The 16095-nt window shown below is 55.5% G+C and overlaps 1 protein-coding gene and 1 long non-coding RNA gene across 3 annotated transcripts; one reads left to right on the forward strand and one right to left on the reverse strand.

The window, feature by feature from the left end:
* Positions 1-550: 550 nt before the first annotated feature.
* On the forward strand, positions 551-4623 carry LOC137151289 (uncharacterized). The gene is made up of 3 exons (XR_010919234.1): positions 551-634; positions 3516-3578; positions 4277-4623. It is a non-coding gene; the product is annotated as an uncharacterized lncRNA (long non-coding RNA).
* A 38-nt stretch (positions 4624-4661) lies between these two features.
* Positions 4662-8140, reverse strand: RAX (retina and anterior neural fold homeobox). 2 transcript variants are annotated; one of them, XM_067545659.1, is made up of 3 exons: positions 7905-8140; positions 7460-7736; positions 4662-5857 (listed from the first exon to the last, which is right to left on the reverse strand). In XM_067545659.1, the coding sequence occupies exons 1-3, from the start codon at positions 8138-8140 to the stop codon at positions 5417-5419; spliced, it is 954 nt and encodes a 317-aa protein (XP_067401760.1). In that variant the 3' UTR covers positions 4662-5416. The 2 variants fall into 2 exon arrangements, with proteins under 2 accessions (XP_067401760.1, XP_067401759.1); XM_067545658.1 differs by having other exon boundaries at positions 7460-7686; positions 7867-8140.
* Positions 8141-16095: the final 7955 nt, after the last annotated feature.

A 16095-nucleotide genomic window follows, 5' to 3' on the forward strand; every position in this document is an offset into this window, starting at 1 on the left:
GTGTGTTTGTATATATGTTTAGTGTTAGACACTGTTATATACACTTTGGGTTCTAATGATAACAACAATAATGTTGACCAAGGACCACCATTACCACTTATTAAGGGCCTGATCCAAAACTCATTAAAGTATTTCTGTAATCTGCCATACCAGAAGCCTTTGGATCAGAGCTTAATAGAGCTAGATTTTTTTTAAAATGGTGTGTGTATGTGTATGTTTGTCATTTCTCATTAAAATTTCAGCAAGTTACTTATTAATCATTAGCAAGAACAGTCATAGCAGTAGTCAGGCAACCATCAAATTTAGGGCGTAATGCAAATAGTTACTCGGGTGCACTAGTGTTGTCAGGATCAGCTCCTTTATTCAATTGTTGCCAGATGATGCTGATTACCATTACAGATGCATGAAGTGCAGTAGTGGTAGTAGCCATTCATTAGTATTGTTGTCATTGTTTTCTGCTTTATTGTTAGCGCCCAAAGAATGCTGGGCACTTTACAAATACATTTAAAGGTCTCATTGCATTTCTAATGAAGAGGATATTGCATATATACTAACGGGCATTCATGCCAGCCAAAGGAAAAAAAGCTGCTTCCCTATTGCAGAGGGGGAAAAAAAAATCCCTGCTTTTGTAAAGGTAACTATGAATTTGTAGAATTGGGACTTAAAGAGGCACGAGTGAAGCTATAAACAGCAGCCTTTCCTTGGCCACCTGTAGCCAGTGTTTTATTTAGGTTTATTTATTAGAATCTTACAAACTACTTTGCTTGGCCATGAAAGAAGGAAGTGCTGTTGTTACTGAAGGCCAAGGGGCAAACTGCCCTCAGTTACAGCTCTGTGAAGATGGTGTAATCCTATTGACATTGATGGAGTTACTCCAGCTTTACCCCAATGTGACTGAGAATGGAATTAAAACATAATGGCCTCTTGAAGTCAGGGAACCGATTTAGGCCCAATATTTATAAATGTTGTAGAATTCAGTGTGGGTTGGTGGGTGGGGGAAATGGACGCATATTTTGCTGGAAGGTGCAATCCTCAAAGTGATCAGAGAGGATTTGGGGAAGTGAATTGGCTTTCAATGTCCCTACCTCCCACCTCTCTGCTTGTTTTCAAGTCCCCAAAGTAGTGTGTGTCCTTCTACTCTGGAGAAGGAAAAGAAGGGGGGGTGGGAGGTTGTTTTCAAAATACAGCGATTCCCATTATTATTTGCAAAAGCAGCTCTCAGGTCTGCAAAGGGGACACGTTGTTGGTAAGGGATGTTTAGAAATTGCTGTCTAAGGTTAAAAAGCTCCCTGAAGTGAAGCTGAACAAAGAGGCCATGCTTGTCTCTGACAGGACCCTTAAAGACACGCACAGATTGTGAACATATAATTAGAAGCCAGGCTTTGTCTGGCCCCAACGAGTGGGAAATGTTGAAAGAGGAGGTCTCCCAGTCTTTATTGAACCATCCCCGGGACACAATGCGGGGGCTTGTGAGGCCTTCTCTTCCCCCTAATGAGAAACGTTAATTGCCACAATTTCCAGAGTGTGTAAAGCACCCTGCGCCCAGCAAAAAGAAGGGGTGTGTTCTTGAGAAGGTTCTCAGCCCCATTAAATGTGGTAACAGAGATAATGGAAAATTAAAAACGCTGTGGTCTGAATTTCTGCAGCTCGGCCAAGGGCGGGGGCTGGGCGCACTTGTGTCATTCGAATTGCCCCCGGGCAGGCCGGGCTGCTCCCTGCGAGCTCAGCGCGCCCCAGCCGGCCCGCGGCAGGGGAGACATGGGGGCCGTGCGCTGGCGGCACAGACCTTCGGGCTTCCCCTGTTTGTAGCTCGTGAAGCCGAGCAGCGCCTCCGTTTAACGGGAACCCGCCCCAGGCCTCGTCCCAAGGACCAAACCGGCTCGGCGGGCTGCGGATTGTTGAGCACCGCGTTTCTTTGCTTTCCCGTCGACTCCCTTTTGGCCTGGCCCCGGAGTGAAATAAAGGGGCTCCAGCCCCTCGCCGGGCCGGTTAGTTGGCGCTTTCCTGCCCTTCGCCGGCCGGGGCCGGGTGGGAATCGGGCTCGATCCGCAGTTCCCACAGGACAGGGCGGCTTGTGCTGCTCGGCGGCGGCTGTTAAACAAAACGAACCCACCAGCGATACACAGGCGGGAGAGGAAAGTCTTGGCTTCCCTGCGGAAACTTCGGGCTCTTTGCAAGGGGGGGCGCTGAACCTGAACTCCCCTTCGAAGTGACTGCGGAGCAGAGGGATGGGGCCTGCGCGAAGCGGTTTTCAAATGGTCTCGCTTGCGCCTCTGTCCCTTATTCTCCAGAGAGCCGCGCCTCTCACCCGAATACCAGGCTTCTCCTCGGCGCGTCTGCTGCCTTCGCCTCGCCCGCCGCCCGGCTCCCTCTGGTTTCAGGCACAAGCTCTCGGAGGGTCACAGGAGAGCTGTAAGCCGCCCCCCCCCCCGCCCAGCCGGGGCTCCCCAGCGGATCTCCCAGCAGGTCACTACCACACACTTGCATTCCGGAGCATGTGGAAAGGGTGCCCCAGCCGAGAAGCTGACCCATTGGCTGAGCCATAGCATGCGAAGATTTGCAGCATGGTACCTCTTCAAACCTCAGTGTAAACAGTCGCGAAGTAAGCCTCACCGCACCTCCGGGAGGCTGGCAGGCAGGGGTGAGGGCTCATGTAGTGATGGGGCACCTGAGTCACCGAGGAGCTAAACGGTTTGTCCAAAGTCACAAAGGGAGCGTGTGTGATAGCTGGAGCCAGCACGTGGGAATTCCTGGCTCCAGGGCCTGTGCTCCGACTGTACGCCCAGGCGCCATATCAGGGTGCGGGGGAGCCTGGGGGGAGTTCTGACCCCTCTTACAGAAGAGATCCGAGTGATGGCATGTCCATCCCCGAACTGAAATAGAGGTTGGTTAGTTTTCCTAGAGTGAATCACATGGACAGGGCCTGATCCAAAAGTCACTGAAGTCAATGGGAATCTTTCCATTGCTTTCAAGGACTTTGCATCAGGCCCCCCGGAAGGAATTCTAAAAGGGGGGGAATTGAGAAAAGGTGTGTGTGTGTGTGTGTGTGTGTGTGTGTGTGTGTGTACACACCAATGTTTTCATGGCTTTTCAAAATGACACCAATACTACATTTTTAACTTCAGAAAAGAACCTCAATGTAGTCATCCTGACTGCACATCAAACTGGAGAAGTAAAACAGGGCTGTGGATTTAACATTTAGCTAACACATTAAAACTGGAAATATTTTAACAAAAAAGTTAGACAGACAGACAGACAGCTGAATTTATTTTCATGGTTTCGTTTGAACATGAGGCTCTACTCATTCAGCGGTAACACACCTTTCGTTCTCCGGATTTAAGAAAGAAATGGTTTAATGCCGAATCATTGCTCCGTGTGGTACTAGCTGGGTTCTTCTCCATGGGAAAGCTCACAGCTAACCATTCGTTTGGAAATACTAGCATGTAACCCAGCTATAGAAATTACTCTGGCTGCGTGAATCGCTTTCTGCATTCTTGTCTGAATGTTTTTGGCAGGTATCTGGAGATTCCTTGTTCCGGGGATCCTCTCATTTAATGCTAGATCCTACTACTGAGCAGGTAGGTAAGAGGATCCTTAGGGGCTGGGTGAGGGGTTTTTTTTTCTGATTGTTCCAGAGAAACTTATGCTCAAGCTTCTGATATTTCTTAACTCCAAATTCACTAAATGCCCACATTTAAACCCCAAATTCCCGGCCCCTGTTATAGGAAAACGAAGTCCCAGCTTCACCGTGCTGAATGTCATGACTAGTTCTTCTGGGGTGGATTAGGAAAGGATCCTTCCGGATTTAGGTCCCTGGGTTGGAGGGGCTGAACTCACTGAGCCGGATTGCCTTCTCGGACTGTCTGCACCAGCGTAGCTCCACTGGTACAAGTCACGGTTTGCAGGATGTTCGCACTTGCAGATTACTTTGACCCAGCAACATGGAGGTAGGTCCCCTGGTATAAAAACACAAACAAGCCCTCAGTTAGGGCTGGAGGCTGCAAGGTGCTGGGCTAAAACCACTTACCCATCTGCCTAAATTTAAGCACACGAGTAGCCGCATTGAAATCACTGGGGCTACTCACAGACAACGTTATAAGCAGGCAGTAGGTTTGGAGCCGCTTGCAGAATGGAGCCCTTGTTTTTGTTTGTTTAAATTACTTCTGATTCCCACGGCCTAGGTAGCGGCAGGTTAAGCTGGGGCAGGGGTGGCCAGCCTGGAAAGTAGCGACAACAGGCTGGGGACGACTTACTTTTGATCCCTCCTCTGCGGCAGAACTGGAGCACGCTCTAAAAAGCTCGGGTTGCTCGTTGGATCACAGGCCGCATTTCCAGTCCGGGTCCCACAGCGCAGTGACTTTTATTCACGTTACCAGCTGGAGAGAGATGCGGATGCAGCTTGGAGGGAGCGAGACGCTGTATAGTCGCGGCCTTCTAAACGTCTGGGTCACAACCTGCAGGCCCCTGGGCCTTCTTTACTTTCCCGCCCCCTCACGAAGCCCGGGTCATTTTATTAAACACAAGGCCAAAATATTTGCAAAATGAGTTTGACTGAAACAGACAAATCGGGGGGGGAGGGGGGGGAAGGAAAATGCGAATGTAAACACGAGCCTGGTCTATTACTTACAGCTGTTTTAACCTGCTTGGCTGTCACACAAATACCTGCATATCGACAGCCACAGGCAGCTCGCTCTGCACTGGAATCGGATCAGGAACGCAGCTAACTGGGTGTTATCTGGTTAACAGCGCTCGGTATTTGCCTCTCCGTTTGTAGAAAACAAGAACAGTTTCATACCGTGCTTCTCCGTGTCGGGATGCCCCGATCTAGCCCGGGACCCCCCGATTGCCCCTTCCATCTAGTAACATCGCGCACAGCTGTGCCCGCCCCGCCGGTTCAACGAGCCCATACATTTAGACTATGTACCAAAAAATGAGAGAAGCAAAAAGGACGCACTCGTTCCTGCTGGCGTTTAGCAGAGATCCATACGGAATCGACACGTACAATGCATGGTCTTAAAATCGTCCTTCTTTAATGTTACAAAAACCTCTAACTCTACACATTTCTCTGCCCCTACTTTCGTTTTTAATGTAACTACGTGTCCAGCCAAGAAGTGATACCAAATTATTAGCTCTTTAAACCAGACCCAAAGCCTACTGTGCACTGGGTTAGAAAAGGGACACAGAAATACAAACAAAGCAACTTCAGGGGCGGGAGGCTAAGGGGACCTACATGAGAAACGCATTTCTGTAGTGCTTCCTTCCAAATGGGGGAGGCGAGCAGCTCGTGCTAGGAAGCTGATCTTTTGTACATGCCTATTGCAGAGGAAAGATCTATCAGCTGGGGCTCGTTTCCTGGGGGTGAGCGCTCTTTCCAAAGGTATCAGCCATGCACCGTTTGGGTTGGCTGCGTGTCCGTTCAGATCGTCTGCCACGGTTTCCCGAAGGACTGAATATGCTCCTTGGCTTTCATCCTTAACGCAGCTATGCTGGTGTTCCTAGGATCTGCCTCTTCCAAAGGGAATTTGTCCACAAAATTGGTCCCGCACTGGTAGGGCGGTGGTGGGCCCAGTGTCCCCAGTGGTTGTAAGGGATGGCTCATGGGTGGCGGCGAGTTCAGAAAAGGTGGAGGGGTGCTTTGGGGGGAAGCCACGAAGCCGGGCAGAGTCTGCAGAGGGGTGCTGCTAGCCATCGGCGGGGTGAGCCACGACTCCAGCTGTAAATTGCTGCTGATGGTGCCCATGACGGAGGGCTGGGGGGAGCGGCTGAAAGAGAGAATAGGGGAGTCCTGCAACTTCATTGACGTGACCTCCAGTTTCTCTTGCCTTCTCCATTTGGCTCGCCTGTTCTGGAACCACACCTACAAACAGAGTTGGGGATTAGCATCGAAAAGGGGGGCGGGGGGGGGGGCTGAAGGGGAGTCTCACGTTCCCCCTGTCAATTCCAATATCACCAGCAAATAACACAATACTAGGATAACAACAAGCGGTGCCCCTTATGCTCCTGGCCTTCGCGGAGAAGGCCCACAGCCGCCCGGCTAACTGGGACACCGGCAAGCAAAACTCACGGGACGCTGGACTATTGAATTCATTCCAGCGGAGTCTTATTAAACCCCCCCACAAACCCCCCCCCCCACTAGGCCTCGGTCTGAAATGGTGCCTTTTAAACCGACCTCTTTTCAAATTCGCTTGCGGGAAACGGGTGGGTTTGAATTGCATCCGGAGCCCAAAGATGCGGCCTAGCCGGAATACAAAGGAGGCACAGACTTGCTTTTCGCCGACTGTCACGATCTATCTTGGGGGGAACAGGCGGGTTTCTGGCTGGGGGAGACCCTTTCTGAAGCCAGAAGGATCTAGCCGAAGGCTCCTTTGAGGAGACGAACAGGGCTGAAGAAGGCAAGAGGTGGAAGCGCCTGGGAGATCAAACCCACCCGCGCCAATCTCTCATTTCTTCCCCTTTTCTCTGGTTGGGGTCGGCAATTCGAGTTATTCCTGGGGGTCTCCCGGGATAACCTGCCTGGTCTTAGTGTGTGGGTGTGGCCTTAGCGGAATATTGGTGCCTTAGTGCCGAAAATAATCACCGGCCGCAGCGTTGTTAGGTGGCGTTATCCCCAATAAGTTCGCCCAGGCACTAAGAACCACACGGCACAACAATCGTTCAGCCGGTTCCCGGACTGAAAATCAGCCTGGTTTTTCACGCACTGTGTGCGGGCCCGATCCAAAGCCCACGGAAGTTAATGGGAGCCTTTCCCCTGACCTCGGTGGGCTTTGCGATCAGCGCACATTGTGAGCGGTGCTCCTGGGAGGCGGCGGCCAGGGTGTTAGCGGCACCCTTTCCAGCGGGGGCCCAGGCCGCAGCGCCCCGGGTGAAATCGAGCTTGATGTTTTTAAACAGAAAACGCGTCCAGGCCATTTTTGGCCCGCGCTCCCCAATCGAATAATGCCCTCAACCCGCTGGATGGGCTGACATTAGCACCAACTTTCCTTGCAGGCAGCCGCTTTAAAGCCCACACCGTCTGGCCCCACTCCCGGATTTTTCACAGATGACTAGTGAATATTAAAGGCTTTCCAAACATTTTAATGAGCCGCGGATTAAAGCGAATTCAGCCTCAATTAGGGCCGGACTGCTTCCAAACGAGAACGCTGGCGCGGTGGGAATGAAGGTAAAGCGGCAGGCTGGAGAGCCGGGGGCGGAGGGGCGCTGGAGGACGGGACGTTTCCGTGGCTCGCTGCGAAAGGGAGATTTGGGGGAGACGGGTCCGTCCGGGGAGCAAAATGAGCCGGATTGCGCTGCAAAAAGGCGCGATGAAGAAAATCGCTTCCCGCGCAAGGCCCGGGCGCGCAAGGCGAAGCGGGGCTGGGGAGCGATCCCCCGGCCCAGGGCAGGGTGGGGAGAGCCCGGCCTGCGAAGGAGGGAAGGCGGAGCGGCCCCCAGCTGGAGGCGGGCGGCGGGGCTGGCTCACCTGCACCCGCACTTCGGGCAGGTTGACCTTGCCGGCCAGCTCCTCGCGGCTGTAGACGTCCGGGTAGTGCGACTTCTCGAAGGCGCGCTCCAGCTCGTGCAGCTGGTAGGTGGTGAAGGTGGTGCGGTTCCGCCGGTGCTTCTTCTTGGGCTGCTCCTCGTCCGGCAGCTTGGCGTCGGGCAGCTGCGGGCTCAGCCGCTCCCGCGGGGGCTGGGGGCCGCCGGGCTCTGGGGCAGCGGGAGAGAGACCGTCAGGCGCGGCCGGGGACACACGTGCCCTGCGCTCCCGGCCCGCTAAGCGCCAGTCCCTCCCGGGGCCGATCCGCTCCGCGTCAACCCTAGCCGGGTCCCCCCCATCCCATCCCATCCGCACCCCGGCCAGCCCCCGCGCCCGGCTCCCCCGCTCACCTTCGTACTCCTCGGCCCCGCTCTCCTGCTCCGCCAGCGGCTCCCCGGGCATTTTGGGGAAGCAGGTCCGGGGGCTCCGCTTGTCCGCCTCCTTCACGGCCCTCGGGCTCCCGGCGGGCTGGAAGGCGCCCAGCAGCCCGTCCTCCTTGGGGAAGCCCAGGATGGCTTCGATGCTGTGCAGGCGGGACGCGGGGCCGCCGGGGCTCCTGCCCAGGTGGGCCGAGAGAGAGAAGCTCCCGTCCGTCATGGTCAGAGGGGAGCCGGGCAGGTGCATGGAGACCCCCGGCCCCGGCTGGTCCCTCGGCCTCGTCGCTCACTCGCTGCCGGCTCGGGCCATGCGGGCGCCGGCTGTCCCTGCGAGCGGGGCTGGGCGGCCAGGAGAGGACTCCAAGGCGAAGCCCCTGGGACCCAATGCGGAGTTCCTGCGGGGCGGGGGGGGGGGGAGGAAACGAGCCACCCCCCCTCCTGCGGCCCTGATGTCAGAGCCCGGGCAGGCTGCAGACGGGTCCCTGCGCGCACTGCCGGCTCCTTAAGCTGGGCTGGGTGGCAGAGCCTGTGGCCGCCTTCTCGGGGCCTGGCTGCTTGCCCTTGAGGAGCCGAGGCTCGGTCAGTCCCCGGTGACCTCTCCGCGCCGAGTGGCTCAGGCTGAGCGCGCCGGAGGGTTTTAAAGCGCCCTTCTTCGGGCAGTGGACAGCTGCGCCCGCTGTGCGCTCCGCCACTGAAGACGGGGCCTTTGTCCCGCTGGGGAGACTGTGTCCACCTGAGTGCGTGGGGCCGGTCGGCTCCTCCCCGAGTCCCACGCTGCCAGAGAGCAGGGGCCGCCCTAGGAATTCAGCCCCAGCCTCGCGGGTGGAGCGCTTCGGAAGCTGGAGTTAGCCAGAGGCTCGAAAGAGGAACAATTATCCCCCAGTTATGAGTAACTCCGAAATCCTGGGTGCGCTGGGCCGGGCTTGGATCCGACCCGAATTCGGGGACGGCCAAGTTAGAAAACCGGTTGGGCTTTTAAAAAGTGGAGTCAGTCGATCAAAGCCAGTCACCAAACACGGGCAGACACGCAGCGACCCAGCCCCAGTCCCACGCAGTGACGTGCCCTTTTCCTCGCCAGCTGAAGCACGGGGTTGCCCTCGCACGGCTCCACACCACGCAGCTGCCCTCAGTTTAATTTGGGCAGGCGTCTACTTCTGTAGCTTTGTTTCGCTTTGTCAACAATCGTTGCATTTTTAAAAAGAACTCATCAGGGCATCGTTCGTCCTAGCGCCTGCTCACGTTGCGTTGTGGGTTGTCTGTCTGTCCTGATTCCCAGCTAATACTAACGTTGTGCCCCGTGTGTGACTAGTGCTTATTTAATGGCCTGGGTAAAACGCCGTCATTGCTCCCAAGAACGGCGCTCTGCTTTGCGGGGCGGATTGGCTTTCGCTCAATTCGTAACGCCACAAATACGCCGAGCGTCGTTTTCTATTCCGCTATTAAAACAAATACTCTGGTCCTGCCCGCCCTGCTCCTGCAGATTGGGGCTAGGTTTGCCAGGGTGTGTGGGGAAGGGACACGCAAGGCCGAGCGGTCTGCGGCCCGCTTTTCTCACAGTGAACCCGCCATTGCCGGTTCGGAGAGGGAAGCGCATCGAAACCCCCCAATGTTCCCGGCATCAAAACGGGGCTTCGTGTGCAGCGAGAGCGGTGCCGACTCACGCCAGGACTGTCCTGGCATCCCTGAGGGCACGCCCAGAGGTGCGCCTGCTAAGCCCTGGCGCAGATTAAACACTGCCTGAAAGCACTACTGGGACCCTCGAGAACAGGGGCGCGGACCCACCCCAGTCTCGCACATCTTCTCATGTAAACGCCCCCCCCCCCGCTTCGTTCCGGGTGTCACGAGCAGGGGCGTTGTCCTCTGGACGCCTCGCCACATCAGCTCCCTCCTGTCGGTTTTCCTCCCGCCGCTTTGGCCCAGGGCCGTTCCCGTCATTGATCATTGGAGTGAATAAACCCAGCGGGGCTGACTTCATGCCCCGACGCCAGTGCAGGCCTGGGGGAGGGAAGGGGAGACTCGGTAGACAGGCTTTCGCCGCCCCCAGGGGTGTCCCATAGATTGTATCCGGTGACACTGCGTGCGGGACGACGGGTGTCTTCCTCCGGGGGGTCAGTCAAGGAGGAGAAGGACCTCCTTCTTTGCAAGGAGAGCTGGCCGGCCATTCCGCACGGGCCCTAGCTGCACCGCCCATAGACCAGCTAACTTCTTCAGCAGCACTTAGGGGGGCTTGAGAGACACTCTGGGCTGGCCGGCCCAGCAGTCCCAGCACAGCCTGCCTGGGGTCGTTTGCGCCTGTCATGTGTATTGGTCCAAGCGCAACAGGGCAGGTGACACACTCCAGTGCGACTCAGCCCCTTTCCCTGCATTCCCGGTCACACTCAGCAAGTCATGGCCAGGCGGCATTCTTGGTCGGTGACTGACATTTTGCTCTCAGAATCTGGGCAATGTAATTTTAAAATAAAAATTCGGTTTCACCGCTGAGGTCAAAGGCAGAGGGGTGTGTGCGGCGAGCACAGGTACTGCTCTCCCGGGCTGTCTGCGTCAGGTCTAGGATACCCTGAGTATCACACACAGGAGGTTCACGCTGCGATGCGGACTGGCTGGAAGGACTGCCTGCCTGCCTGGCTCCTCGCCCGCAGGACAGCCGCAGTGATCGGCCAGACCTCCTGCGTCGAGCTGGAGCGGTTCGTGCTGGATAATCAGACCCGGGGGGCCACTGAGCGGCCCCTGCAGCAAAGAAAGGGACTGAAAACATTGCAGCTAAACTCCCTGCGGCCAGGGGACCCGCTGACAAAGTCTCACACATCTTTGCTGGCTCGGCAAGTACCGGCCGCCACAGTCACATCAGTGTTCTAGCCAACACCTGCCCATCGTGCAGGGCAGGCAGTGGCGGAGTTGGTTCCTGCTCCGCAGGAAGGAGGGACGTTAGCTCGCTAGGTAATTGTCCCTTGGCACGTGTCTTTTGCCCCTGCTTGAGGATGCGTTTTGTGTAACCTTCCTCAACAGGAACCCAAGCCGTGGACTCGCTCCTCACCAGCGATCCGCAGCGTCGGCCTGAGTTTGCCGCACGCTGCCAAGGGGCGTCTGGCCTTGTTCGGCCAAAGATACGGCCCGGCTCTGCCCCGCGGCTCCAGGCGAGGTCAGCCTGCAGCGCCCGTGTACTGGGGGAAGGCGGCAAAGGCTCGGCAGCCATCGGCAACGGGGCACGAGCCCGCGACGGGAAAAGGGAAGGTTCGGCTGGCTTTTGCGCGCAGAATAAGAAGCGAGTCCGTCCCGTTGTGGGGCCTGGCAGGGCTCTCAAAGCAAGCCGCCCGGGACCCTTGTGCTGCGCTGAGCGACGTGGGTACGGCCCAAGGACTCGATTAGTGACGCCGAATGGACGGTGCAATGCCCCTAATTGCTTCCCATTGGGAGCGGGATGTGTGCGGCGCTCACACCCGCCCCAAACGCGCCCGGCTCTCCAGAAACCCCGGGCCCGGGGCAGGAATCCCTCTGCCGGCTGCCGTCAAAAGCACGACACGAAATGCCAAAGTCCCGGCCAGCTCCCGCCCGGGAAATCAAGGCACACACGGGAGAGGGCATCCGGGCAGCAACCTACAAACCGCAGTCCTGCAGCTGGGCTCGTGTCTGGCCGGGCTGGAGCCAGGGCAAAGGAAGCAGGCGGGGCCCAGCTCTCCAAAGCACAGAGCACAGCCCTCCTCCGCTGCTCGGGGACACGGCAGGCTAATGGCCCAGCCCATGGCTGAGGCTCTTTCCGAGGGAGCCCCACATTCGTTTTTAACCCCGAAGTGCCATCCTCTAGTTTAAATACCGGCCAGACATCCTTTCCCACACACTCCGCGGCTAACTCCTGCCAACTGGATGGCTATCTAAGCGGGGGGGGCGCAGCGGCCAGCTCCCCTCAAAGAGGGGAACGAGCGGTGACTGTACAGACAGCATCACAGGTTTGTCTTGCTGTGCTCCCCCCTCCCCCACCCAGACGGAGACTCGCAGAGTTCAGGTTAGCCGCAGGAGGCAGGGGCAGGGGTTGACCGTCTTGCTTCGCTGCTATCGCCCTAGGTAAATCCGCTGCACACCGCCGACGCCCATCTCACACTCGTGCGCCATCTCAGACACGGAGCCTAGGCTAGGCTGGAGCTCAGCAAAGCCGATTTCAGCTTGGACCCGACAACCAGGGGGCTGGTTTAAGAGCTGAAAATACCCATCATCTGACTCAAATAGCCGGGCAGTTCCTTGGCTCTGTGAGCTGGGCCCGGCTCCTGCGCCGCGCGCAGCAGTGGTTTGGGCTCAGTAAGATGCTTCACACCAGTTGTCACTTTTAGTGTTGCAGGTCATGAAAAAAAACCTGTGACAAAACCAGTCTTTGGAAAGCGCAGTTGGTTTATAGACTAGCTTCCGCAGCACGCCCGATGCAGCAGAGTAGCCGTGGCTTACCCCTAGCAGAGCCACCCAGACATATGCACGGACTTACATGGCAGGACTGACGCAGAGCCACAGACTCCTACTTCCTCTTCCCCTGGCCTTATTTTTCTAGATCAAATGAGCGTTGCCTTTCCCCGTCCCACACCCACATTTAAACCGTGAACACATAGTTGTATTCGTGTCACACGACTGACTAATATAGGCGCACGAAACAAGGCACTGGGAACGCCGCCTTGAAGGGTAAAACATGGCTCTCTGGATGGGCAGCGAAGTCTAAACAGAGAGACAAAACTACCCAAGGCAGTACCAGGCTGGGTCCTCTTGGCCTGTGATGGGGCTGGAGCTAGGGGTGAAGTGGTTTCCATGGTATGCAGGGTTTGCCGTTTGGTTCAATGGCTCTCGGCACCATGCATGGTGCCAGCATCCCTGTTGCAATGTTCATAGTCTGTGTTTGTTCCTCCAACGGCCTGTTATAAAATGTAGATGAGGTTTGTCTTGTTACCGTTCATGTTATTTGCACCTTAAGAAGCTCTTTTTGAAAACAACTTGCACTTCATTGGGGACCTGGTGCCCTTATCTTATCTTACTGGTTCCCTTAGGCCTATGTTTCTTTCTCGAAAAAGACATGTTTTTGTTCACATCCGCTTGGAAAGTTGATTGTAGTTGTTCAGCCCAGGGTAGATGAACCAGACATGCACCATTAACAATGACCCTTAAAGGGTTAGGTGTCTCTTGTGCTTTAATACCGGTGGCAGTATAAAAGACTGACATCAGCTCTATGTCTGTGCCTGTCCAGCACAATTCAGCCCGATCTGGTTCAAGTGTCTCGGTGTTACCCCAATATCAGTGTTGAAGAATAAATCACCCGGGGTCACTTCTCTGCGCGGTGACTAATCCAGGTGGGTAACGTTAAGAACTGGAGGCCTGGGCCCACCACACTCACCGCTGTCTCCCGAGAGGGTGGAGCTGGGAGTTTCAGGCAACAAAGCTATATTAATGCAATCCTTCTTGACTTGTTTTCCAATTAGCCTAATTGAATTCAGATTGCTCAAAAGTGGGCACCAGAGACGTTTATCTTGATGGGATGACGGCCCTGAGCTGGAGCGATCCTATTAGCTGTAAGAATGCAAATCCCAGGTAGAGGCCCGGCAGCAACTCCCATGTGACAGACCCCGGCTAATCTGCTGTCTTCCCGGAGAGACGCCCCCTCCCCGCCCCCACTGTGACCCCCCCGCCTGCCTGCGAGAAGTAGGCTCGGGAGAGAGAACGGCTAGCGAAAGTCCTTTGAGAACGATCCTAATGTACTAATTCTTGGTGGTGTAATGGGAGCGCGGAGCAGGGGCCTGCCTGCTATTCCTGGCTTTGCTTCAGGCTGCTTTTAGAAGGAAAGCCACTGAGGGGAACGCTTTCAAAAGTGGCCCCCGGTTAGTAAGGCGGTTTTGGGGGTCTCAGCGTGTCAGCAGTGGTGGGCACCCACCCGCTGCTCTGTGAAGTCGGTGGGACCTGCAGGTGCTCAGACTCCAGGGGCCTCACAGAGGGCATCCCCTGCGAAGCACTCACAAGGAGTGTCTGCTTCTGAATAGGTTTGGATTTGCCCCCGCTCCCTTCTCCACACCGGTAAAACGGGGGTGATCATAGCTGGCCCCGAACAGGCAGTGCGCGTGAACCAATGTTCGCAAAGGGGGTTCAGATCTTGGGCTGGACGGCGCCGTGTAAACGCAAAGCTGTAAGAACACGCCTGGTGCCCAGCGGACTAATACATACTCAGTCCGATAACAATTTTGGTTGGGGTTCTCGGCGGACTCTAAATCCCTTAAACTCCAAGTTTATTTCTAAAAGCCCCCGCCTGCCCCCACTACCGCAGCATTCAGAGTGAGCTGCAGCGCATTGACATTAGGCTACAAGGCACGTAACAGAACACGCCGCTAACACCGACACACAGCGAACCACCTACCAGAGGCGAAACGCTTCGAGGCGGGGCCGCTCTCATTCTGCGGCTTGTGTAGCACCAAGGACATTGTGGAGTGTCACAGACGAACGTAAGGCTGCATTTCACTGGGGCTCTGCCCGCTCTCTGGGCAGGCGGTGCTGCCTAGCCGAGGCTCCTAGGCATAGCTTCACCATCCCTGCGAAATAAGAGTCCGCATTCTCTGAAACAAACCACAGGCAGAAGTGAGGGACCCAGGCAGCAGCCTCGAAACCCCCGGGCAAGAGGATGAGTTTCAGTGAGGAGGAATACCCTGAGGCCCACACGCCAAGGGGCTACCTCAGCAAAACTCAGAGACCTGCGGTGCCCAGGTGAAGGGGCAGAAATTTGGTCTACACTGCGGATTCCCTCTCATTTTTGCGCTCGCACCGACGTGGCTGCATTAATGGGAGCATTATTGGAGATCAGCCGCATCAAGACAGGCTTTGAACGGGTCTGTGCTGCCGTCCAGTGTTGCCACCAGCTGAGTGTATCCGCTGTGAATTGTGCGGCTGTTTACACGGGCGGAACGGCTGAGCATTGTCTACGTGTAAAACCAGTTCTGTTCATAGCTCCGCCTGCTGAGGGACCTGGGCCGAGTCACGTCTCTTCTTTGCCTCAATTTCCCCATCTGTAAAATGGGGCTATTATTGCTGCTTCCCTCCTTTGTAGGGCACGTTGAAATCTACAGCGGAAAGGTGCTATGTACGAGGTAGCGGTTATTATTGTTAAGGATGTTAGTCAGTTTTACAGGTGAGAAACTGCTAGGTTCCCCGGAGCCAATTGGAGACTGATTCTTCGAAGACTGGCACCCATTTCACGCTCTCATTGAAGGCAATGGAAGCAGGGTGCAGAATTACACCTTTTCAATACCGTATTCAGTATCTGACTGGTGCACTAAAACAATTACCCCGTCAACTCCTCCGCACCGTATTTACGTGTCTAGCTTTGTAAATGCTGTTGAGGAACGCGGCAGGCTAATTTCTGAGAAGGAGAGCCCTTTAACTAGCAGAGCAAAGGGTCATCTGTTCTCCGTGACAGACAGTAGGTCAGATGACAGGAAGGATTTACTTACTATTCAATCCCAATCCCGCTGCTTTTCATTCGCTTCTCGCTGCTGCTGTCAGAGGTGTGCAAACCCAAGGCCGAATGGACACCGATCTCCCCCCATTGCTCCGGAAAGTGCAATGCGTGTGCATTTCAGGCCCCAAGTTTCGGGACCTGTTTAGCATACGGACCTGTTTTTAGATACCATGTATCTTTCCGCAAAGTTCCAGCTCTTGCACGTGCAATTTTTGCAACTTGTCTCACATCATTGATTTGATTTGCAAAGAAGTTGAACACGTACGGGTTCCAGCACGGGCGTGTAAAGGATTTGGAGGCGCACACATTCTGTATCCCCTGCGGCCCCGGGAAGCCCTAAACCCGTGAGGAGCTCACTCTCCCTCCCCCGGCCCCGGAGAAGTTCTGTCCCCCTTCCGATTATTGCGGGGGGAGGTGTGCCCCTGCTTCCCCCCCCCCCCTTTGTGCACGCCCCACGCTGCCAGTGAAAATCAAGCCCCATAGACCCAGGCACCGAATATTAGTCACCCACGTTTCAGTGTGTTTTTGTTTGAAGTCCTTGGCTTGTCTTTAAAAATGGTGCATAAAATAATCTGACTCCGTTCAAAAGGCATTTCAGTTCACGCCAGTCTTGTTAATATCAGCCCAGCTTTGTGCCAGCACCCACTTGCTCTGAAGTTCTTGTATAACTGCCCCACCACGCCCCCATATCCCTGCAAGCATGAAGGCTACACAGCTCACACATACATTAA

This window comes from Emydura macquarii, unplaced genomic scaffold (assembly GCF_026122565.2).
Source record: "Emydura macquarii macquarii isolate MOO-44397 ecotype Brisbane River unplaced genomic scaffold, CSIRO-AGI_Emac_v2 contig_1045, whole genome shotgun sequence".
NCBI classification, from domain to species: domain Eukaryota; kingdom Metazoa; phylum Chordata; order Testudines; family Chelidae; genus Emydura; species Emydura macquarii.

Coding starts and splice junctions, on each gene's coding strand:
- RAX (XM_067545659.1), bottom strand. CDS start 8,140: ATGCACCTGCCCGGCTCCCCTCTGACCATGACGGACGGGAGCTTCTCT. Junction 7,737..7,904: donor CCCAAAATGCCCGGGGAGCC/GCTGGCGGAGCA, acceptor CCGGGAGCGCAG/GGCACGTGTGTCCCCGGCCG. Junction 5,858..7,459: donor TGCCCGAAGTGCGGGTGCAG/GTGAGCCAGCCC, acceptor CTCTGTTTGTAG/GTGTGGTTCCAGAACAGGCG.